Source organism: Falco biarmicus, chromosome 7, assembly GCF_023638135.1.
Source record: "Falco biarmicus isolate bFalBia1 chromosome 7, bFalBia1.pri, whole genome shotgun sequence".
In the NCBI taxonomy this organism is placed as follows: domain Eukaryota; kingdom Metazoa; phylum Chordata; class Aves; order Falconiformes; family Falconidae; genus Falco; species Falco biarmicus.
Window position 1 is genome coordinate 50174985 of NC_079294.1, and position 24108 is coordinate 50199092.

General features: G+C 39.6%; 1 protein-coding gene across 5 annotated transcripts in view; it reads right to left on the minus strand.

Annotated features, from left to right (window-relative positions):
* The window catches only part of TMEM266 (transmembrane protein 266), an 86524-nt gene that overhangs the window by 28769 nt on the left and 33647 nt on the right, over positions 1-24108 (minus strand). For 4 of the 5 annotated variants that reach the window (XM_056345646.1, XM_056345643.1, XM_056345644.1 and 1 more), the window contains 2 exons: positions 15769-15923; positions 9484-9557 (listed from right to left, as the gene is read on the minus strand). In XM_056345646.1, coding sequence (XP_056201621.1) covers positions 9484-9557; positions 15769-15923 — 229 coding nt within the window. The remainder of the gene's footprint in view (positions 1-9483; positions 9558-15768; positions 15924-24108) is intronic. The other variant, XM_056345647.1, reaches the window with a different exon arrangement.

Below are 24108 nucleotides of genomic sequence, written 5' to 3' on the forward strand. Positions count from 1 at the left end.
AGTTTCCAGTTCAAATGTTCATCAGCCTTTCCATCCTCCTACAAATTCGCTTTTAGACTTGTCAGATTTAGATTACCCATCCCTCTCCACCCCACCCCCGACCCAAACCTATACAAGATCCACTGTGGGGCCCCCTCAATTGGAATGGGGGAAGATTCTCTTTTCTTGCCATCTTTGATATGCCAGTGCTTACTATTTTCTAAGAAAAGAGAGGAGGCACTGCCCTCTCTTGATACCTAAAGAAACTGACATTTCGTCAATCTGAAGAGCAGAGGCTCCTACTCTCCCCCTCTGGAGTACAGGGCTCTTGGCCTACTATGAAACCTCCCAGAAAGTCACAGGATAAGGGAGAAAAATATCTCTGTGATCTTCCTCTACAAAGTAAAACAGCTATACGTAGCGTCAGTAGCTAGAAAAGAGGAATAAGGAGCGAACACAGAATGAACCAATGGTGAATTCCCATTTAAAAATTCAATGGCATCTTTCCTACTGATTTTTAACTTGGCTTTCGGAAAATGCAATGCAAAAATAAAAATCAATCATCCAACTAATGACTGAAATTGAATTCACATAAAAGTGTAACTGGTAGGGACATCTTCTGCCAACAGCAACATCAAGGTCAGATTTTGACAAACTGTACAGGCACGAAAAGTCTAACTGCAGCTGCATGCCTTGCGAAAAAGATCAAAATGCTACTGTCTCCATCACAGAACAGTACTAATGACAGAGCTCAGCAGGCCTGTGTGTGGGGGGTGACCAGGCCAAGAATTGTGCAGAAAAAAGTTACTCTGATGAATATATGTATCTCTTCTTCATTACAAATACAAATATATTAAATCCCAACCAACTCTGAATTTATGCCAAACATATCAGCGCTAATTGCAGAACACCACTGGGTTTTTCGGTAGTGTTCCCATGCATGGTTCTGCCAACCCCCATGAGCCCAATTGCCTGACTTGGCCCAGGATGACTGTACCAAGTTCTGTCTTGGCCCAAACCTGGGTAACAGCACTTAATCCTGTTTCGCAGAGGGGGACATTGCTGTGGGAGATATGGTCCTTTCAGACCCCGGCCTCATACCATCAATGAGCAGGAAAGGAAACCAGCCAACGCTTACTCAGAAATGGCGTATGAGGAGCACTGGCCAAGTCTGGCTAAGAAAGGGAGTCACTAGCCAGAAAAGAAAGCACAGTGCTCTCCTTCCTCTACAAAAAATTACGAGACTTTACATAGACACCAAGAACTGTTAATGCTGCTGGTCTGTGCTCCTAAAAAGAACATTTTACTTCCAAAGCATTTTACAAATGCAGTGTAGGAATAAAGCTCACAGCAATTTCCTTATTAACTTATATGTTCGACGTTTCTATGTGGAGGAAGAGGTACACAACAGCAGCTCCTCAAATCCCTCAACGACCCCAAATTCACCAGCATGATGTGATGTAAACACAACGTGTAAGTACACATGCTGCTGTAAAACTAAGGCACTCCTGCAGCCTCAGCTCAGGCCTTGAGCAGAATACTTTCAGACAAAACCATCCCAGCTCCTCTGTAAGCACCTCCCTTGCTCCCCCGCTGAGAAGCTCCACAAAACTTAAGCACAAGTTACTGGTGAGCCTGTGAGTTCAGCTGTATCCGTTACCCTCAGGTCTGCCACAGCCAGTTCCACAGTGGCCAGACATTGGGAAATGTAGAAGAGGTGCCTTCATTAAAGCTTGGATGCTACCCTTCCTACAGCAATTCTGTTGACAGCATAGAGAAACCTGGCTCCTTCTACACCTAGGCAGCATTTATGAAGTGCTAGGTCAACTAACTAAATGATGGCTGAACACTCAACACCTTCACAGTAACTGAGGGTTAAAATCTTTTGACCTTTGGATAGGTGTGCACAAAGGTATTTTCACTGAAATAAGGTGTATCTGCACAAAGAGATTTGAAACACTGTCTCACAACCCTAAATATGATTTAACATGGGGCTGTTGAGGGAACATTAAAAAGGATTTTCCTTTCTACCTTTTTGAATTCCTCATCACAGTGTTTAAATCAGACTGTGCTGCTGTCATATTAATGGGTGTGAGCAGTTCCAGGGGCTGGAAGCTAGCACAAATGTTTCCATTTTCAGTCTGCTGGTGTGAATCAGCACAAGTCAGCAGTGACTGTGAGTCTACTCAGCAGACAATTTAATGCAGTAATGGTTGTTGGTGCTACCTCTGGAAGATAGGTCTCCTCTTCACAAAATACCTTGATGATTAGCATCTTTGCTCTCAGCTAGAGCAGACACACTGTGGGAAGGGGGAGTGTAAGGGCAGAATGAACCCAGCTCCCCATCTGAGATGCACTCTTCAGAACAAACTGGGCACAGCTTGTTCTGTATGGAAGGTCTTAAAGATATGTATCAGCAATGTCACTCTTAACAAAAAAAGCCCACATCGTCACTGAAGTGACAAGACTGTCAGGCAGCTTTTCCTTGGTGCCCTGGGGAAAAGTACCATGACTTAGAAAGTCACAGACCGCATGCGTCTGGAGACACAGGTGCCATACACTTACTACTCACTGGCCAGTCTTCACTAGCAGCAACACCAAACTAGGTTTAGCTTCCTCTACTCTCCCTCTGTTCGTACAAAGCACAAGATACATCCACTGCTGCTGCCATAACTCTTACCCAGAGGAGTCTGAACCAAGCAAACGTGGACTTCACCGAGCAAATCTCCCTGACTGTTCAATATCATACTTTGACTGAAATGAAAGCATTGGCATTACCTATAAACAACATCTTAGTACTTTCCCTAAACTATCAAAAATATATTTCAAACAAATACATATTGCATTTGATTGTGTACTTTCTCTGTACAGAACCTAAAAAATGAGAACCTGTAGCAGAATCTGAAAAAAACAGAGACAGAAATCAATAATCCAGGAAGCTTCCTATGTACATGTACCAAACCAAAAAACGCATATGAATTAGGAGAGAATTGCAAACTGTTCATCACAGACAAAATATAAACGTTAGTCACAACTCTACCATTTGTAGACTGTAGAATCTAGAAGAAATAGGGAAAAAATGGAGCAGCACTGCTGTTTCCTACTGATGTGCAGGCATTTTTCAGCACTGTAGCAAATGCACACATAGTTTTGCATTACACAGGCATTCTGCATTTTGGGACAGATAGATTTGAAAGCAAACGTTAAATATCAGTGGGAGTACTCTTCTGTTAAAGGCCACTGCCAGCTTGTTTTTTGTACTTGCAAAAAAATGCTTTAGCATTTCTTGACTAGAAGTCTTTCAATTAGAACGTCCTTAACATACAGATTTTTTGGTTGTATCAAAGGTTGTACCTTTTTTGTTTTATGAGAAAAGCTAAACTATAACATAAAAGTCTGTCCAGTGCACTAATAAAAGGGAAACGACTGAAGACTTCTGTTAACTTCTTTAACTCGCAGGAAATGCAAAGAGAAGTAAAATTTTAAACTGTTTTTCAGACAGAAATGTAATTTTGAAGTTGACAGTATCCCTTGGTGACAACACAGTTGTCTGACCTACATTAAGTGTCCTCTGTGAAGTTTATGAAGCACTGTGTGACACTGCAGGTTTTCTCTCTAAGGGAAACCTGGTCAAGTCCTTTGCTGAGCCACCCGTGTGAATTCCCACAATCTGTGCGAGCTGGCTACATTTGTCAGCTGACTGCAAATGTGCATTAGGTAATTTTAAATACTTTCTTGCTTGCAGTTAGTATGCAATTTTCTAGTCAGTGACTCACTGTGCCAAATTAGTCCATAGATTAAAGAGATCAAAAGCAGGCAGCACAGGAGGTGAAGCAGGCCCACCAGGTTTAGCTAACAGCAAAGAGAGCAACTCAGCACTTGAAGATGGAGTAGTGGTAGCACACGAGACAGGAGGAGGGAGTGGGGTGGAAGAGGTGTCTTTAGAAGAGCCCTTCTTCCTTCCACTGCTACAAAACCAATCTATCTGTTACAGAGTATCTTTAACTCTGACTTGTACAGAAACTCTGAAGATTAAGCTTCTGCCTTTCGGATATACCTTGTAAAAGATAAAGTATTTATTGAAATCTTTCCCAGAAAGAACACCTTGTACCCAAACTGTAATATATAACCTCACTGGTTTGGGTCACTCCACAGAGGCCTTAGCTCATTCCCTCCTTCAAAGAATCTCCTCTTGCTATCTTCTGGTGCGCCCATCCTGAGACCCTGCATTGGCTGTTCTGGCACACGCTACCCCCAGCCCACCAGCGCACGGAAGAACTTATCAGCATCTTTAAACTGAGATCTCCTGTTTCCAGTGCATAGGCATCCTCCTCACGTGGTTCCTCTTCCGTCAAGCTCTCAAAGGCAACACGTAACTACTGACCTTACTCCGCATATTGCCCAGTACAAAACGCTCCCTGTGTACTGTGCTCTGTAACTGCTGTGGCTCTATTAGCACATGTGGTCACAGAGAAATAATTAACTGCAAAAGCGTGGTGACACCCACAGACATGAACACAGTATATTCTTTATTCTTTTTCACTGACTACAGCTAATACTACCCTAATAGGATACAGGATCCAAATGCATAAACACTGCAGGTCTATGTGTTCTTCCATTCTCCCGTAATACCTGTTCTTAGGATATGGAAAAAAATTATTAATTTTAAACTGACAACTCTGGATGGATTAGAAAGGGCTTTTCGGGAACAGGAACAGCTTACTAGAGACACAGTGCACTACCATAAGGTAAATGCAGATTGGATAGAGAACTGTTCTTAAAAACCCTGCATCAGACGTTCCCTCCGGGCCCGATTACACTAGCACCAATTCCTGTCTTTGAAGTGCACCACGTAAAAGGTGCTGGACTGTCACTGTCAAGAGATGAAAGCACAGATGAAGCACGGACAGAGCACACCATATAGGTCAGGTATATTCTTGGAAATGACACTGGCAGACTGGCATTTCAGGAAGGTGTCTAGCTAAATTCCTAGACTTCCACAAAACCATTTTCCTTGGTAACTCCTTTTTTGTGAAGCAAGAAAAATTATTAGAAAAGAATTTGCACAGTATATTAAATATTTATTTTTTACACACCGGCAAAGAAGGAAGTTTAAATTAACCTTTATAAATCAGTATATAAAATCCGTACCTTTGTTTCTAGATCCCCCAATCAACCCCCTTAAAAATCAAAACATACACAGCCAGCAATGCAGTGCATTTATGCACCATGAGAAAAGTTGTGTGCACATTGAATGAAAGTAAATATCCACAAAAGAAGCCATAGCTTATGGAAGACTTATAGAATTAATAGAAGATTATGATCTTTCTGCTTAGCTGTTTAAAGCTCAGAAAAAAATGTAACAAAAAAACCCATAACTGATTTCTCTAATATAAAATTATTAATTTGTTACGAAAAATCTATATGAGAAAGGCAGTATTTTCTCTGTCATTTGGGATGTTTTTCTTTTGTAACAGAACCTTAGTAGTAGGCTCTTCCTTAGCAAGTTGTGTTCCTTCCAAGGACTGCTTTTAACAAGGAGTAAAGTGTCAAACTACTACAAATACTTCCTTTAAACACATAGGATGAGGAAAACCTTGGGTTGTTTTTTTTTCCCCTGAAAGCGAAAATCTAAAATGCGCTTGTGAGCCATAGCTAACGAAACAAATTCTTTATCAGCTAGGACTCTTACTCTACTCAATTTGAGAAATTATTTCTTGGACGCAGATGCAGGAAAAAAGTTGCAATTCCGTGACTGCCTAACTTTTAAGCACATCAGAAGACTTGGTTACTCCCAGGGAAACACTCAAGTGCTGAAAGCTAGCAGAATGCCTGAGTGCTTGGCTGACTGAAGCACATACAGAGCAATGCAAACAACTAATATCAAAGAACTCAATTCTTGCACGCAAACAGTCTCATCAGTCTTAGTGGAAAAGAAGAACTGAACAACAGCTACAGAATCAAATATTTGTGGCAATGTGATAAGACTATTAAAATACAAGCAAACTCCAATCCACTTACCAAAACACTGTGACATTCCCCATCTTCCTTTTCTCAGCCAACTATTACCAAGGCTGAATTTGCCCTCTTGATAGGGTGTAACCCCGGCCTTGCCTTGCTGTTGGTACTGGTGTTTCCCCCCCAGTGTCTTTCTCTTCTCTTCTGTCTTAACATCTGGGTAACATTTGGTGCACAGACAAATCATAGTGATGTATGTAAACAGAGACAAACATACACAATCAACACCACTAGTAAATCCTGTTCTAATTGTTTGAAAAAAAGCAAAAAACTGATGTGCACTTCACTTGAATAAGGAACATTTTAACATTGGAAAGTCACAGACAGTGACAGAGAATATAAAATTAACAGAGTGCAATAAATTCCTTTAAGGCTTGTGGCTATAACACAAGCATAGAAAGAGCAGAAAGATGTTGTGACAGTAGCTACTTAATTTTGTTGGCAGCTGTTCTGTTAACATTTGCCAGCTGCTGGCATGTTTGTCCCCTCCATTTTAACCAAGCAGAAAGCCAGTGCTTGTTTAACTCCAACATGATAGGATTGTAATTATTTGCGATTACCTTTCTAGCAGCAGCTTTTAATCAGTCATATTTTTCTAAAACATTCAGATTTTGTGCTGAAAGTTTCCTGGTTTTTAAGTAGTCTTTCACAACTTTGTATTATTTGCTCTCTAATTCTGAGTTGAGGCCTTTCTAAAGAATTGTGTGTCTACATTTACAACTAATGGGAAGCAAACTACAGAATAAACAAACATCCAAGCTTAGGACATGATACTTGCTATGGAAACAACCCTTTCTGAACACCAGAAACCTTGAATCCTTGCTTGCAGGAAAAAGGCACTGACTGAAGGACTAATCAATCCTCAGCAGTTGCCTGTTATATCCAAGCAAACAAATTAAGCCTACTCATCTCTGGAAAATCATCCCAGCATGGATAGTCACAGACTGCAAAATCTCACTATTAACACACAATCTTCTCAACAAGTAATTCCAAACAAAGACAGCTGACTCATGGTATTGTGAATCAGAGGGCAAAAAATCCCCTGAAGGCACAAGAACAGTAAATAAAATTAAGATGGATGAAAAAAAAATTATCCATGCGATCCGCAGTTTTCGCAATAGTTCATAAGCTCTTGAAGAAAATCAAAAGTTTTGATTTGGATGAGAAAAAAATAAACCCTCTGTTTTTCCTTTGATGAGATGCATTTCAATGCAACCAGAAGTGCTGTTGCTCATTAACCTGGCACAAGGCCAGCCCCAGCAATCGCAGTAGGCAAGGTACCTTCATTGTCTTCCAGACCTGTGGTCTTTGAAGCACATCCAGTTGCTCTGTGGAGCCACCTCTGTTACTTGAACCCAGCCAAAGACTGAGCTGCCAAATGAACCAATACTCCAAAATCTACCCTCCTCCGTGCACTTTCCGTGGCTGCCTTGTGGCCTCATTCTTCTTCGGTATAAATTCAAACCATAACTGAATAGGCAAAGGAAGGTACTTTGGAAGATAGAAACAGATAACGAAGTGAGTGGTAAGAGGTTTATAAAAAATGAGAACAGCAAGCAGACAAGGAAAAGTAGTTCCAAATACCTAATACAGAGAGAAGGAGAAAAGCCAGCACAGATCCTAAATGAGGATGATGAGTCAGGCAACCACTTCTGGCTCTGTGAAGTATTCCTGTTATTGTTTTCCTGCAAAACACTTCTGAACCAGTTCATCCACTTAAGGGGGTACTCTGTCTCAGCAGAACTGAAACAACTGATTTTTTCCTTGAGACAGGTGAGTACTGGCCTGGAGGATCTGTCTGCACTTGCCACAACCAACCACTATCAGCATAAGAACTGAACTACGGAAGGGATACAGGAGCAAGGTACTGTATCAGGGTTTGAGAAGAGTGGTTGGTGGTACAAGTGAATGAAAACAGAACTTGAGACTACACCCCAGTAGAAGGGAACTGCAGACCACAGAAGTTTTTAGTGAAACAAGCTCCAGAAAGTGATGAAGATCAGGTGAGCATCCATGTGCAGCCATGCTGCTAGTAGCAGAGTTACAAACTGATCCTGTTGGGAAGCTCAGGATTACCACGAGCCCCAGAGTGCTAATCCCCACTGAAGATAGATTCTGGGGGAGAGGGGGAAGTATTTTTTTACATGGAATGGACTCCATCTAACAAACTTGAGTCTTTGAGAATTAGGATGTGCAATTCACAAAGGAAAGAGTCTGCAAGTTTTTTTAATTGTTTAAAGATATTTTTTTTCAGTTGGTTTACATGAATCCTACAACCCACACTGTCAAAGGATGGGGATGGTAATCACATCTATTTGTGCAACTGCAGCACCAGAAGGCTAGGATGCAAAGCAGCCTTGAGACCCCTGTCTGTTACAAAGGAATCCTCTCAGAAGGTGCCCACTGATGGTCTGGCAACACCAGCTAGAAAAATCCATGTTATGAGTAGAAATACAAAGTAATATACATAAAAAAATGTATTTCATCAATAGAATCATGGAAAAAAGCAGGTATATAATACTGTGAGTATGAATTCAACACAAGTGATCTATCAAATCATTTGCAGATATCACAGCTCCTTGGTTTTTGGTGGGTTGGTTTGGGGTCGTTTTGGTTGGTTGGTTTTTTAACCTTCACCTACTTTTACCACAGAGTGAAGACTAACATCTGTTCGGATGATAATATTTTCTCCCATGAAACTAGAAAAAATATTTAAAAATATTTAAGTCCAAGCTGTCTTCCAACTTAACAAAATGTGTTTTTTTCTGACAAGTAATACACCATGACCTGAAAAAATAGCCTTAAAAATAATTTTGGGATTTTCAGGAGTAGTATAGATGTCTCAATATCAATGACTTCTTTTTGGAATAAAGCTGAAAACTGTAACGTATTATCCCAATTTGGTCATTTGTTATATCATGATTACAGCCTTTTCCAATGCATGCATTCATTCAAAGTTTTGCAAAGAAATTCACCATTTGTTTCATTCTCTTACTGTATCTACTAGAACATCTACACTACCTACATGAACTGTGACAGGCGATAACTTCATTCTTAAACACATCTTTTTGCAAAAAAGCTCTGTGGATCTTTAATCCTGAATAATATATCTTATTCCTATCCCTTATACCCAGTGACACTAAAAAGATTTCTGTGAGAACAAATGGATGAAACTAGTCCTGTCCTGCACCTGTAGTGAGTCGGAGATGATTATTTTTTTGTAGTTTTCAAATTACAATTTGCAAGATAGTATCTTCCATGTTTCCTTACCAATTCTAGGCAACTGACAAAGAGTGCTAATCTGTTTTGTGTGTTACTTTGTTTGCTGTGTAGGAGTGGCAACTGTTGGCTTGGTGGTTTTTTTCCTTAAAGTACTCTGTGCTACATTTACTCACAGTCAAATTACTGTTAAACTCTTACTAATTCCAGTGACAGCATAAAAATACTTTGCAGTTCTGTATGTGGTGAAAGACTGATTATACATACCTCCGAAAAGAAAACAGACAGGATGACTAGGCTGATCCAGTGAATTATTCCTGCAAACTGTGATGCACTTGAAACTGCAATTAACACAATACAACGAAGCATCATTATAGTAGCAGAAAGCAACTTCGGTTTAATATAATTAGTACTGCTACAACTTAGATACGGGTAAAACTTCCTTTCTTACATTTTGTAATGGAAGTACCAGAAAAAGGATGGGATGTAAAGGGACATGAAACTCCAGCCCTGTCAGCTGCTCACCCTAATTCAGGCCAACATGTTAGCAGCCACAGCAGCTGTTCATTGGAGCTCTTACAGATAGGACTGCTGGTAAGCAATAACATACACGTTTTAGGTCTTTGATGCTCTGTCACTGCTCCGTGCTCTCATTCCATGCACTGCCTTAGTCCAAGATGTGTGACTAAATCCAGTATACCTAAAAGTCCAGAGTTAGAATTCTGTAAGGAGACAGAATGCTCTACTATCCCCACATTGTTCCTTGTATTCAGTCTTTGACAACTCAGCTCAGAAGATTGCTAATTGTCTGGAATGGGTACTTAAAAAACAGTGCTCAAACTGGGCTTCCAAATACATTTCTATCATCTAAATAAATAAATAGGGTGACTTTTGTACAGCTTTCCAGACATGGCATGAACAGCTCTGACTAGCTCAGCACCCCATTCCCCTCAGAGTCAAGTTTGACTCCAGGAAAACCACAGCAAGAGAAACAACAGAAAGAATCAATGTAATTGTTAACTGTTAATAATATCAAATCTTAATGCCTTAATTTTAAGGAGCTTGTGAAATACCAGCAATTCTAATCTGTACAGCAAACGTGACTGGTTTTGTGCAGCGTTTCAGGAAACGTGGCTGTCACAGGGACAGGTTTATGTTTAAAGAAGTTTCTACGAGAACACTCAAAAAAGCTACACTAAACAAAATAAAATTCCAGTTTAAGTAAATGGTTAATTCATAATTTCCTTTGTAAGCGCTCTTTTTCAGAAAGACAGTGACCATTAAAGTTAGTTATGTTCACTTCATTGCAAACTCCTCCACAAAAATAAGTCTGTAAAGGGCAAGTTAAAATACTGGTTTATGAAACTCTGGATTCTACATACTAATTTCCCATATAGGTACTCTTTACACATGCAAAATGTTGAGGTAGTTATTCCACTTTCAAAGTGAAATGACTTTCAACAAAAGTCCTTTCAGGAACTGACTGGCAGGAATGCTCAGGAAAACTTCCCTGCATTCATTAAAAGTATGGTTTTACAGAGTACTTAAGCCTTGTACAGGCACTCACTGGCATTAAATCAGCCTTTCCTTCGATACAATTTATTTTGCTTATAAGTTAAATGAAATAAACCGAGGCAAATTTGCTGCAAGACTGCATAAGAGGCCCTATGATATATGGGTTGTCTTCATGTTCTTAAATCAATCTCTTGAAATCTGGAGGACTCCTTTAACAAGTAAGTTCATCTGAAATTCTGTGATCAAAGTTCCCTTCACTTCTGACAAAAACAGGAAGCTGAAAGGGTCCTGTATCTGAACTGCTGGTAACTCCTGCTCTGAAGGTCACATGCTTTCAAGTTTGAAATAAGGGAATGAAGAGAAAAGATTCTGTCTTTACTACAGGGCATTTGTGAGTCAACCATCCCTACAGAAGCCATCAAAATAGTCTATGCAGTCTTGCAGTTTTGAAGAATTACTGTGTAACAGCAAAGTTTAAGGCAATCAATATGTGCATAGAGGTGCAAGACTGGCAGAATTAAAGTCTCAAGAACATACAGGGCATGCACTAAATAAAGCATCTTATTTTAAAATTAAAACTGTTTGAAACGGGAAGGGATGTAGGAAGACATTAGGACACAAAGAAAACTGTTAGTATGGGCTGCCACTGGAACTGTCACAGCTGAGGCTCATCTGGTGCTTGATGAAAGAGGGTTTGCTGTGGTGCAGCAGAAGAGCCACTTAAAGATGAAACAACTGGGCAAAAAAGAATATATTTAACTTTCCCAAGACACTGTCGTTAAAGGGTGGCATAAAGAACAAGAAAAGGAAACCGTTTGCAGGCAGTTTCCAAACCGCTGCCGACTGACATGCAGGGCTCTTGCTGCCCCCTAGCGGACCGGAGCGATACAGCAGCCAGGGGGGTGGGGGGAAATCGGTGTCGCCCGGCGCACCAGCTGTGGCAGTGCTGGGTGCGCTGCCGGACGGCGCGCCATCCAATTGCCAGGAAAACAGTAAATTTGAAAAATCCTTCCAAGCAGGAAGCTTTTGTACAACAGCTGAATCGCTAGCCCATACACTGAATCTGGGTATTTCCCTCCTCCAAAATACTCCTTTTCAAAACTGCCGTGAAAAGCTACAAAAATGGGAGCAGGCTCTTCTCCAAGAGGTGCTCCTCCCTGCTCTGCGATGGTCCACATACATCATTGGGATTCAGTTTGAGAGAAAGCACCTAAGCTAGGCAGCTTCCACTTTTATCTGGAACAGAATTGCACATTTGTTGAACTTGTAAACTTTTTTCCCCCCAAATTTTTAACCTAAAAGCCCAAAAGTTTTGCTTTATTTCACATTTCGCTTGTCTGTTGCTACAGGGAAGAAACAAATCAAATCCAGATGCTTTTTAGTTGTGAAGAAGCTGGTTCAGTATAAAATGCTGAGCACAGCCAATGTCAACACACCTCCTGCCCCTCTCCCTCACTTTCATCTCCTCTCAAAATGTATATCCAGGAGAGGAGGGATGAAGAATACATCCTAACTGTCCTGGGTTTGGCTGGGATGGAGTTAACTTTCTTCTTAGTAGCTGGTGCAGGGCTGTGTTTTGGCTCTGATGGAAGACCAGTGTTGATAACCACTGATGTTGTTAGCTGTTGCTGGGTGATGTTTATACTCAGTCAAGGATTTTTTGGTTTCTTGGGCTTTGCCAGCGAGAGGGCTGGAGGGGTGCAGGAAACTGGGAGGGGACACAGCCAGGGCAGGTGACCTGAACCAGCCAAAGAGGTATTCCATACCATGGGATGTCATGCTTGGTATATAAACTTGGAGGGTTAGCTGGGGGGTGGGGGGGCTGGGTAGGGGGTTGCTGCTAAGGGACTGGCTGGGCATCAGTCAGCAGTTGTGCTGTGCATCACTTGTTTTCCTTTGTCCCTTTTCCCTTGGATTTTATCTTTTTCCCCACCTTTTCGTTGTAACTATTACTATTATTGTTGTTATTCTTAAATTTTGTAATTGTTTTAATTACTAGATTGTTCTTATCTCAACCCTCAAGTTTTACATTCTCTTTCCAATTCTCCTCCCCACCCCTCCAGGTCAGGGAGAGTAAGCAGGCAGCTGCGTGGTGCTCTGTGATCAGCTGGGGTTAAACCACAACGCTGACAAACCCTGAGTGGCCATTACAGAAGCTCATCCTATCAGTGCTTGCTTTCGGTGGATGTTGTTCTTGATGATTTCCTGGCAGGTACAAACTATACTGCTTCTGCAAGGAGCAGAGAGCAGACTGTCACTGCGCCATTTGGGCAAGCCCTGAACCCACTCTTACTGAGGCATTGCTGCACTGCCTTGTGCGCTTCCTTTGCACAGCTATGCATGTACTCACACAGGGCCCCGATCTAGCAATCAAATGACCAGGAGCAGAACTTTTCAGCTTCACAGTTTTCCAGAAGGCCTGATGCCTTTTACAGACACACCTGCTGTAGTTGATTGCAGAAGAAAGGCAATACTAAGATAGTTTCCTGACTTGCTTTCCCCCAAAACTACTGAACACAAGGAAGGGACACAGCATGGTCTGTATTTCTGAGGAGTGGGGATTGGAACCTGCCATGATCTTTTTTTTTTTTTAAATGAGGTGCAAGTGGCTTAATACATATCTATTTCTGCATTTGCAAAACATCACAAGATACTGAGATGTTATTTCATTAATGCGTGTGAAGAGCTTTAAAGATAGAACTAAAAAAGCTGACTATAGGACAGAGACCTGTAATAAAAGATCTGTTATATGTCTGCTGCTTTCGGGGGTTTCTAATTCCAGCATGAATATGCTTTGTGCTAAAATACACTAAAAGATCTCTGTCCTTTTCATGTCTGTGACCTACAACATTTGCAAATATGGTCTCCATCACTGATACTGACAGTTTGCTGTATGGGACAAGTGCACAGTGCAAGCAAAGACTGCCCTAAAAGTATGAGAGGAAAATCATGCTCTCAAAATGTCACAGCCAAAGAAAACATCAGTTAAAAAAAGGGGGGGGAGGAGGCTCCATAAGTAATGACAAACTATAATTGTGGATTAGCACTTGTTATCAAAAAAATTGGCAGTGAAGTGCCGTAACATTCTAGTGCATTGGCTGATTTCATATAGAATAAGGAATCATTTAAAACTGTAATTACATTTTTTGAAAAAAAAAAAAACAAACCACAGAATTGTGGCCTAATGACTTTCTAAAACTTTAATGTAGGTGACCCACGTTTTTCATATGACACAACTACAATACTTATACCAGTCCCACCAAGATAGCCTTCATCTGATTTAAAACAAAACAGAACGTATTCAACTTAAAGACAAGGTGGCTGATGTGTTGGTTCATTAGTTAAAATGCAAAGTAGCAACACAGAGTGGAATGGCTCCTTTCTCAGGTGATGAGAAAATCCATACAGGCAGGGGCAGCCTCTGAACAGTGAGATCATCTGGCTTGACCAAACACCTATAGGTCATGCACAAGGTATAAGCTGCAGAGCTTTTATAACATGCACTAGACACATAAAGGAGGAATGACCCCTAAAATAAAGCCTTCTTTAGAAGATTCTTCAGAAAATAAATGGTAAGAAAGCAGGCACTCCCAGAGGAGACTCCCTGAAACTGTGTTAAAAATCTAACAGAAATCAAGAGAAACCATTTTAAACTCCTGGATCTACAGGAAATGACAATTCTCTACATAATATTTCTCGAGGTGCCACATCTTTCTGTTTGTTGAAAGCTTCTTCCTCATTCAATTTTTAAGGACATACACCCATATAATTAGCATTCCTAAAGTTTTTTGAAAGCAGAAGATTTGTCCATATTCTAGGCTTCCTCATCCAAAATGGAAACTCACCAGAGACTACAAAAAATAACTGCCACGGAGTGGCCATGCTCAGAACAGTATATGTAAACAGAGGTGTAAATGGTGGACAACAGTGTGGAAAGACAGCTTAGTCATTTATTCATCTTATAGGGTTTATATTGATAATTGCAGCAATTTTAAAGTCCCTTAAACTAATCTTAATATAATTGCAATATTTACACTGAAATCTAACTCCACTAATATTAATAGACAAATCACAAAAATAAAAGGACTTCAACAGAATAAGAAGTTTGTTTGCTCACTTTAAAGTTGCCATAGAAGATACCAGACCATGACTCTCCCATGTTATACATTCAGCATTTATGGTACTGACCGAACCCCACCACTGTCATTTCAACCTATCTGAGATTGTACAGAGATGCTAGAGGCTGCTCTTTGACATTTAGCATAGGGAAAATTGCAGCTGGCATTCGTATTCATGTCAGCTTTGTATCATAAGAGCAAAAAAAAAGGAGGGGAGGGGAATGGAGGAAAAGAGCAGTAGAAAAAAAAAGATTAATTGGGAAGCAAAACAGCAGCATTACAATTTCCATTGTGGAACCTGTGTAGAGTGAATTCAGATACAGTAAAACTCCATTTAAGCTATTATTTGACTCCCAGTGTATTAGCAAAGTAGAAAGGAAATCTTTATCACTTCAGTACATAAGATAGAAAACATAACTTCAGTTCCTACCCACCTGAATAGAAGTAAATTAATCATGCAGATAGCACCAAATACACTAGCAAGTTCATCACTTCTGTTTATCTACATGCATGTGAAAAGTATCAGAGATTAATGACGCACAAATTATCTTTCTTCTGTGTATACAGAGTGCGTTCATAAAGGACAGACCTTTTCAAGTACTAACAGCAGTATGTGCAGATCTCTGCATGTACACTCTGCTTGTATCCTCTGAAAATTTGTCCTATACTGAAGTTGGTCAGCAAAATAAGGAAGAGACTGACTTCACTATACCAGGGTTCCACAAAAACACATTTCTTACCTAGACTAGCAATCATTTAAATGGTAGGAAAAAAATCCCCACAATCCTCCCCACTTCAAAAACCTCCCAGCAAGTTAAGCCTTTATTTCACCAAATATAAAAATATAAAGGGGGGGGGGGAGAAAAGAAGAGAAAAATTTGAAAAATTAAAAAATTTAAAAAAAAATCCTCCTACTCACACTGGAGAAGCTTTATATCTATTAGGAGTTCCAGAGTCAGAAGAATCACCACCAATACTACACAGGCTACCAGGAAACTGTTGAGACTTGCACTGAGCAAAAATACCTGCCACACAGCTGCTCGTCTCCCACAGCACGGTTTTAGCCAGTTAGATCTAAGGAAATAAAATTAAGAGGAAAAACAAGAAAAGAAAAGAAAAGAAGTGAAAAAGGAAGAGAGCTAAAAAGCAGTGAACTCAAAATCACAAGTTCTGTTGTTATTGATACACTCAGCAATAATACAAAGTTGTTGCAAAACTCAGTTTCATTGATTTCTTTACCAAGAAAACCACTTCACAAACAACTTCACCCTGGGGATCTTGTGCATCTCTTCAACCCTCTGGAGTGTACTGGTGTTCAAATACCTTTCAATGTATTGAGTAACACAACCCTAATTATCATACATACTTTTCTACTTTCTTCCTGTCATTTTTTCATGTGTTTTTATTTTGACATACATGCTGCGTTCCCTTACATCTGTGAGTACCAAGGCACAGCAGGACTCCGCTATTAGGTTAAAAGCCAATGATGTTTTTTAAGAATTTCTCTGCTACTTAATTTTATGGTTGTGCACCTTTATCCTCATTGTAGCATGTGACAAATCAGACAAGCACTGCCAAATTTGGTTTGCAACAATCAGTCCATGACATCATAGAAAAGAGCAATAGGAATCTGGAAAACACTGAAGCAGCTCAGTGACTCCACAGCTACACCTACATCTATATGCAGCCTGGCAAAGTGTCAAGCCACTGGCCAAGGCTGTCTAGCTCGTCTAGTTGTCTAACTCTCACCAACCTGCTTGTGCACCAGGCCAAAAACGACTTCCCCAGACTTTAGGGTAGCTCAGTTTTGGGGACAGCATATGCTAGGGACTGTTCCCAAACCTGGTTTAGATGAGGTCAAATTGTTCGGAGGAACAAGACAAGGCAAGATGAAGGGAGCTACGAGGAGGCTACAAGGACAGAACTCTGGAAGGAAGCTGATGCATCAGTAATTGTTGCACTAGTAGTCTGCTAATGCAGATACACATTTCAAGTGAGTTGTTTAAAAAAAAATATTTTTTTCTTTTGAAAATATTTGTGCTAGGAGTAAAGTAGCATAAAGCCCACTCATACTTTTTTTCCTCCTAAAATCCCCCCATAGTTTCACTTTGATACAGTACTGTATGATTTCTCATCACAGTGTTTCATAATGTTCTTGTATTGGCTCACCTCTGAAAGTTCTGATGCTTGCCTGACACTTCATATTTTCAAAGCACTGTAAATACACATTAGCTAATGAAGAGCTGACATGATTTATTAACTAGAGTTTAAGAAGCTGCAAGCACACAGACGTGTGGTGCAGTAATGGCACTGTCCAAACTAAAAAGTCAATACACACAGATCAATGGTGTACAAGGTGATATAATGATACTGATCAATTCCAGAAAACCAGCTCTAGACTCAGTAACTCATGATATATTCAAACACTTGGAGAAACATTACAAAACACTCCCTGACATAACCACACTCAAAAATGAGGGAGAAAGTGATGCTACATAGTGCTCAGAGACTTGACACTTTCAAGCAGCTTCTCAGAATTAAGCATATCGACTAAATACTTGTACTCAAGATGCCCGATTGACCGTGAAATACTCCTAAACTGACTCTTAAAACTTCAGAGAAGATTTGACAAGTGCTACTATCGGGAAATTGCCCTTAGTTTAACTTTGTTATGGTTCTAGCCTGAATACAGAATGCACTAGGTTTTAAAAATATGTATGTTTAAAACATAAAGGGGAAAAAGGCATTGGGATAGGTAATTTTTGCAAATTTGATCTTTTAATGGATTTTACTTTATATTATCTCAAAAGAGGATAACTTGTCTTTACTGCAACTGTTATTTCAGATTTTGTGGGGGTTTTTTCAGGGGCGGGGTGGTGGGGTTGCTTTTTTTTAGATCTTTCTGAAAATAATGCCAGGGAATGGCCCTGTTTAAATAGAACAGTTTTTAGTTCTGCTCTCTCCCTAAATTTATCTTCCTTTTTCAAAAAAGACCCATTTTTCCAGTGTTTTAATATTGCAGGGCAGTTTTTCCTCTTTCCTATTCTCAGAATGATCAGCAGAGGGCCTAAGTCCATTCTTTTAAAAGCTCTACATAGTCGAGATTTTCAAATATACCAAATGTTCCTACCAGTAAGAAAAAAATTAACTGTGATACTCAACACACGTTACATATAGCCACAATAATCATTATTCAAGCTAACAGTTACTTATAGAATGCTAAAGAATGTGGAGTTATTCCATCTGTATGGTAGTAATATTCCATTGATTCCAAAAAGCTTCAAAACAAAACTGTCAGTTCATGATTCAAAAAAGCAATTAACTTCAAACATCAAGTGCAGATAGATCATCTGCCTGTTTACACATATATATCACTCACAAAATAAATACATTGATTTCAAAGACATAAAAGTGTTTGAAATTTAAGCACTGAAAAGCTACCTCCAGTTTCATATTTTAATTTATTACACCAAGGTGCATTTGTTCAATCCTTGTCCTACAAATGGACACTGATTAGCATCTTCACATCACTGCCTAGCAGACCTCTTCCCAGACCTCCTCCAAGTCCTCTGAATCCACTGACATTAACAACCACGTTACGCTCTGAAAGGAGCGCTGGATGGTTTCTTTTCTGGATGCTGCTTAACTAGCTCATTCCCTGCTGCTTCTACACTCCAAAGCAAGATCAGGACTCTGTCATACAGGATTGTTGGTTTTTGGGGTTTTTTTACTTCTTACCCTTGTAAAGGACAGACATAAATAATAAAAGGAACTATAATCCAAGTAGAAATGTATTTTAAATATACTTGTTGACATGCTAACCACACTGACTCCTGGTACACAAATCTCCTCAACTCCTTCAACCATGTAACTTGCCTTAGTAGAGTGGTATCTCTCCCTGCTGATGTGTAAGGGCTCATCCATTCAACAGATGAGAAATCTGGTATTTGAGAGGAAAAAAAATAATCCCATAATTAGTGTGGTTTAAACTTACCTTCAAAATCCTGGCCATTTCCTCTGCAATTCTGCAAAGCTACACTAAATTTAAAGCTCAGATTAGAAACCCAGCTGCACAGACCTTAAAGAAAAAAGTTAACATACACAGTTCAAATTTATGAAGAGATTACATACTAACCCTATACAATTCCCTCACTCCAGACCAAAAATAAAAATATATAAAAAAAATAGAAAAAAGGTGCCCTGTTTTGTTCAGAGAACAAGTACAACTTATTTTGGTGCCCTGTGTTGTTTCTGTATACCATGCACTATATGGATACAAGTATAGTATGACTTAAGACAACTCTTAAAACAACTTTACTGCATAACTTCAAACAGGTTCATTGGGTACCTCAGTTACTCCATCTCTACAACAGGAATATTTTTCACCTTTCTCACAATGCATGGGCGAAGTAAACAAGTGTGCTAGTAGCATGGGAATTTCTTGGTTGATGGTGATACAGGGCTGTAAAGTTTGGTTATGAGACATTAAAATTATTTAGTGGAATTTTATTGCCGGGGTAATTCTTTTTAAAGATACTTTCACACACGGCTTTGTGGAAAAACAATCTGTCATCATCACTGCTAGTTTTATTATTAAACAGCTTGGAAAAAAGAACATAAGGCAAAACTGGGAAAGGTTTAACATGTTTATTCAGCAAGGAACCACTACAAACAATTTGTTCAAGCTGTTAACAGCTGTCACTGTTTCTATTTTCTGGTCTTGCAAACAAATACCCCAAAATCTGCATTATACCTTATACCCTGAGGTTTTTGTGGGGTTTTTAAAATATATTTTTGTGTGTTTGTTTTTTCTTTCTTCTCTTGGTTAAACAGCAAGTGTTTGTATCTCACAAGATGGCTAAGATCAGAAAACAGAAGGATGGATGAGATCCAAATCACTATCTGAAGGAGTAGAAAGGCCATGGTCAGGAAGTAACAGGAACACAGAAAGGCTCAGTAACAACACAAAATCTGGCTGAGACAGAAAAGACAGCAGAGCCTCACAGCAGGCTACAGGTAGCAGCTGGAGGCCTTGAGCAACTCCAAGGAACAGATAGAGCTTGGCACCCCTTTCCTGGACTTCTCCTACAAGCTTAGATTAACTACAGAAGTTTAACTATTGAGAGCTCCCTCATCCTTTTTTTTCCCCTAGAAGTTTTATTATTTCAAACTCTGTGACATTCCTCAGAAGACTGACGCAAAACTGTTGCTCAAATGGCAATAAAGATTCCCCCATTTCCTGCCTAAATTCACATATGGCCAGTTTATACATATTTGTTCTTATGCAGATGTTGTTAACTCAATTAGTTGTTCTTCCTTGCTGGAAGTTTGTCCATGATGCATTTATACACAGCGATGGCCTCCACTCATGTAATGTAAGTAAAGCCCATGCTCTTTGTGAACAGCGAGTTTCTGTAACTGTCCTAGTAGTCTCTTCTGCACATGAATACAGACAACTGGAGCAGTACATTATTCTGGAATAGGTTTAATTACATGAATGCAGCCCAGCTCTATTTGAAGTACTTTCTGCTTTGTGCTTTCTTTACAGGCGTATATCACAACATTTGGTCACAGACATCCTGTGATTACTTGGCATATTACTACGCTCACCAGAAAATTGCTTATCAGGCTTTTCCTTTTTATGCTAAATTCTTTAGTGAAATACTAACATCGTGCTCAAAAACAACATTTAAGAAACATAAGAACAGCCATATTAAGTCAGAACAAAGACTTGGTATCCTGTCTCCAGTAGTGGCCAGAGCAGATGTCTCAAGATGACTAAGAACACAGCAAACATACAATACTTCCCCTTAAAACCCTCACAGCATCCAGCTGTTTTCAACTCAGTGACTTCCTGAGACAGATGCTGTTTCTCAGATTCTATTTAGTAACCTTCAATGAATTTCTCTTCCGCAAACTTGTTCAACCTCCCCTTAAGGCTAGATAAGCTGTTAGCAGCCATGCATCCTTTAGAACGCAGTTCCACACATCTACGGCGCTCTGTGAAAAGAGAAACCTCTTCTTGTTTCTTTTGACCTGGGTCTTAATCTATTAATAATATACCCTAGCACCTGTATCGGGGTGGGGTAGGTGGGTGTCAAATGTTAAACGTCTCTGTGTCTCAGATTTTGTAATCTCAATCAAACCTCATGTGAGTCTTCTGTTTTCCAGACTGAAGAGTCCTAGCTTACATAGTAATCTCCAATGGAAGTCATAGCACATCTTTGGTCACAGCCTTCCTCTGAATCTTTTCCAGTTCTTGTATATCTACCATATCCTTTTTGACAGGGACCAGAAGTACACTCACATTCAAGACACGGGCAAGGCTTGGATATATAGAGGAGTACAACAGCAACCTCTCTTTTATTCTCTACTCCTTTTCCTAATGAATCCTAACATCTGATTTGCTTTTAGACTGCTGCCCAGCACTCAGATGACCTTGTCATGGGACTCCCCTTGCAGACTAATATTCCTCCTTTCCATATTTCTCCTTTGTCCTATTGCTTACCCATCTTTCAATTTTTGCACCAAGTCATATCTTCTCCACTTAGACAATTAATTCCAGTGTTGAGCCAGATAAATTAGATCCCTATCTTTTCTACTCTCCAATAAAAAGCTTTGCAAACAGTGGTCTCTGCAGGCTACAACTACATTTCTACCCACAAAAAGTATCTGGGAAAAGCAAGTTTTGTTGGAAAAATACAGAAAGATCTACAATCCAAAAAGCCTGAAAATCACTGAGCTAGAAAATTAATTCTTTTTTTTTTTTTTAACTTACATTACTGCTCCCTCTACCAATTGGTGTTGCTGATAAAACCCATTAGAGGGACACACTCAAAGGATTTAGGTACTAGGGTAAACACAGTAATGAGCTATTCTGGAAAACAACATTTACAAAGAAAAACACAGAATCTGTACAGAAAAAGAAGTTTCTAAAGCACTGAACATCTCTGTAACGTAACCCAGAATTTCATGTATTCTCTTGTGAAAAGCTGGTCACCTCACAGGTTCTGTCATGCCGAATGCTCATTTTCTGCTGCAGTGCAGGTCTTAGTTTTGGACCAGAGCACAGAGAGTAGCAGTGATATAGTACTGCACAAAGAACAAATCAGCACTACAGTCTCATTCATTATTTTGCTGTTAGGATTTTGCACCATCTTTCTGGATTCAGACTGGCTGGCAGCTAAAAACATACATCACTTTTGTAAATACAAGGGAGCTTGCTCACATCATGAAATAGTTCTGCCCTCCAAAACCTTTGCACTTTATCTCCAGCTTGGACCTCATTATTCACCATGTATCAACATCATGTGCTCCAGGATCTGCATGAGCTGCATAGAACTTTTCAGAAAAGGGACTATTTTCAAATTATGCTGCCAGGTAAAGACAAGAAAAGCAGAATATAAGGGAAGCATGAGAACTTCATCCATGTGAGTTCTTTTAGTTAAAGCACCTTTAAGCTTTGTAGAAAACACAGGTAATATACCTTAGAAACCAAAATAAAACCTGAAAGATGAATATGAAACCCAGAAATAATGGCACCTATTTGGGTGCAATTACAGAAGACAGACTGAAGGAACAGACACCCTTTTCTCCCAAGATGAGTGAATATATTCATCAGTGAAGGTTTGCAACCAATTTAAAATGAAAAGCTCATGACTCTCTCCTGTGTCAACTTCCGAATCTCTGCAAATCTCTGTTCAGTTTTGGTTTCCCTTTTTTTTTTCCTTCTCTATCTCTCTCCTCCCCTTCCCTATAATTTTCTTTTTTCAGATATTCATACTGTTTAATGCACTTTCTAGCTGCAACCAAACAAATCTAAAGCTACTAACAGACAATCATAAATCATTAAATTACAATGCCATGACTATTTACAGCTAATGTCGTCACATTAACTATGAACTCCAAACCTTTACAGCTGTTTATGTAAAACAGTACTTGAAAGCAACTTCAAGTTTCAAATTTGTGTAATATATAAAAATCTAAGATCTGCAATCTAAACCAAATAATTTCAATACGGTGTATCTCTCCCCTTGCTTCCCAACCCTCATTAAACACAGTTCTTTATCAAGAGGCAGGCTCACAGAACAACTGCATATTCACAAAAAGAATACAGCCTGTTGTGCAACTGTCTGTAACAATTTTTTTATAATTTGTGTGAATGATACCTCCTAATTGGAATTTAAGAAAAAACAGGAAGAACTCTTCCCTATCCCTGTTTGTCTTTAGCACAGATATACCACTTTCTTCATTCCCCATCGTTTCTATTGGTCATTGACGCAAAAATAGAAGAGAGAAAGCATTTTTTGGAAAACAGAATACTTGATTTGAAAAAAAAAGAAATTAAGAGTGGCACTTAAAGCTAATGTTAACATCTAAAAACCTCCTTAGCTTTCTGAGTAATCAGTCTCCTCAAAGGAACGTTTACATATTCTTTTCATGCAAACCTCGTTCAGTGCAGACACAGCCTCCCCAGTAAATTCACAGAAACAAAGAAAATCGGCAACTTTGCTGCTGCTTTTTGTATACAAGTATCACCTAATCTGTTACAGGTATTTTAGAAGTGTACCCCGTGTGTTCTTCTTGGCACCCAAGGCACATTTTTTGAATCAGTTTATTTCTCATAGACACATCTCCAGCCTATGCCTCAATCATTTCTGCAATGTCTAAGCATAGGGTACAGTGCACAGCAGCAATATCTAAGAATAATTCCAAGGAGTTAACTGCAGGGCAGATCAGCAGGACTAGGAGGTAATGAACATCTCACTCATTTTGGACCTGAGAACTAAGCTCCTGTTTCTTCACAGTGCTACACAGGATGGAAAAGAGATAAATAGAGATTGCTGTAGTCACACAAAGCTCAAAATGTTTTAGTGACATATTGTCAGCATTTATCAGAAAATTTCCTTTTCTGAAGGGTAAGACCCATAGATAGCTCTATTAACACCAGGCACATCAGCCCCACTGCAGCTAGGAAGCAAGCCAGATGCAGGAATCCCTCCTATTCCACATGCAGTGACCACAGGTACCTTGCTCCTCTTCAGTGCAAAGGCGGCAATGCCAGCTCACCCACATGATTTATAATGAGTGAGAATATTTGCAATGCAGAATCCATCCAACTTAACCAACTTCCAACATGTAAATCTTTGTACTTTCCCTGTTTGGGAACTCTACAGAGAAAAGAATTTTTGCTCAACCCACATTAGAAGACAACATATTTCACATTTTGTTTGAGGGTTTCTGGGAGAGTGGAAAGGGT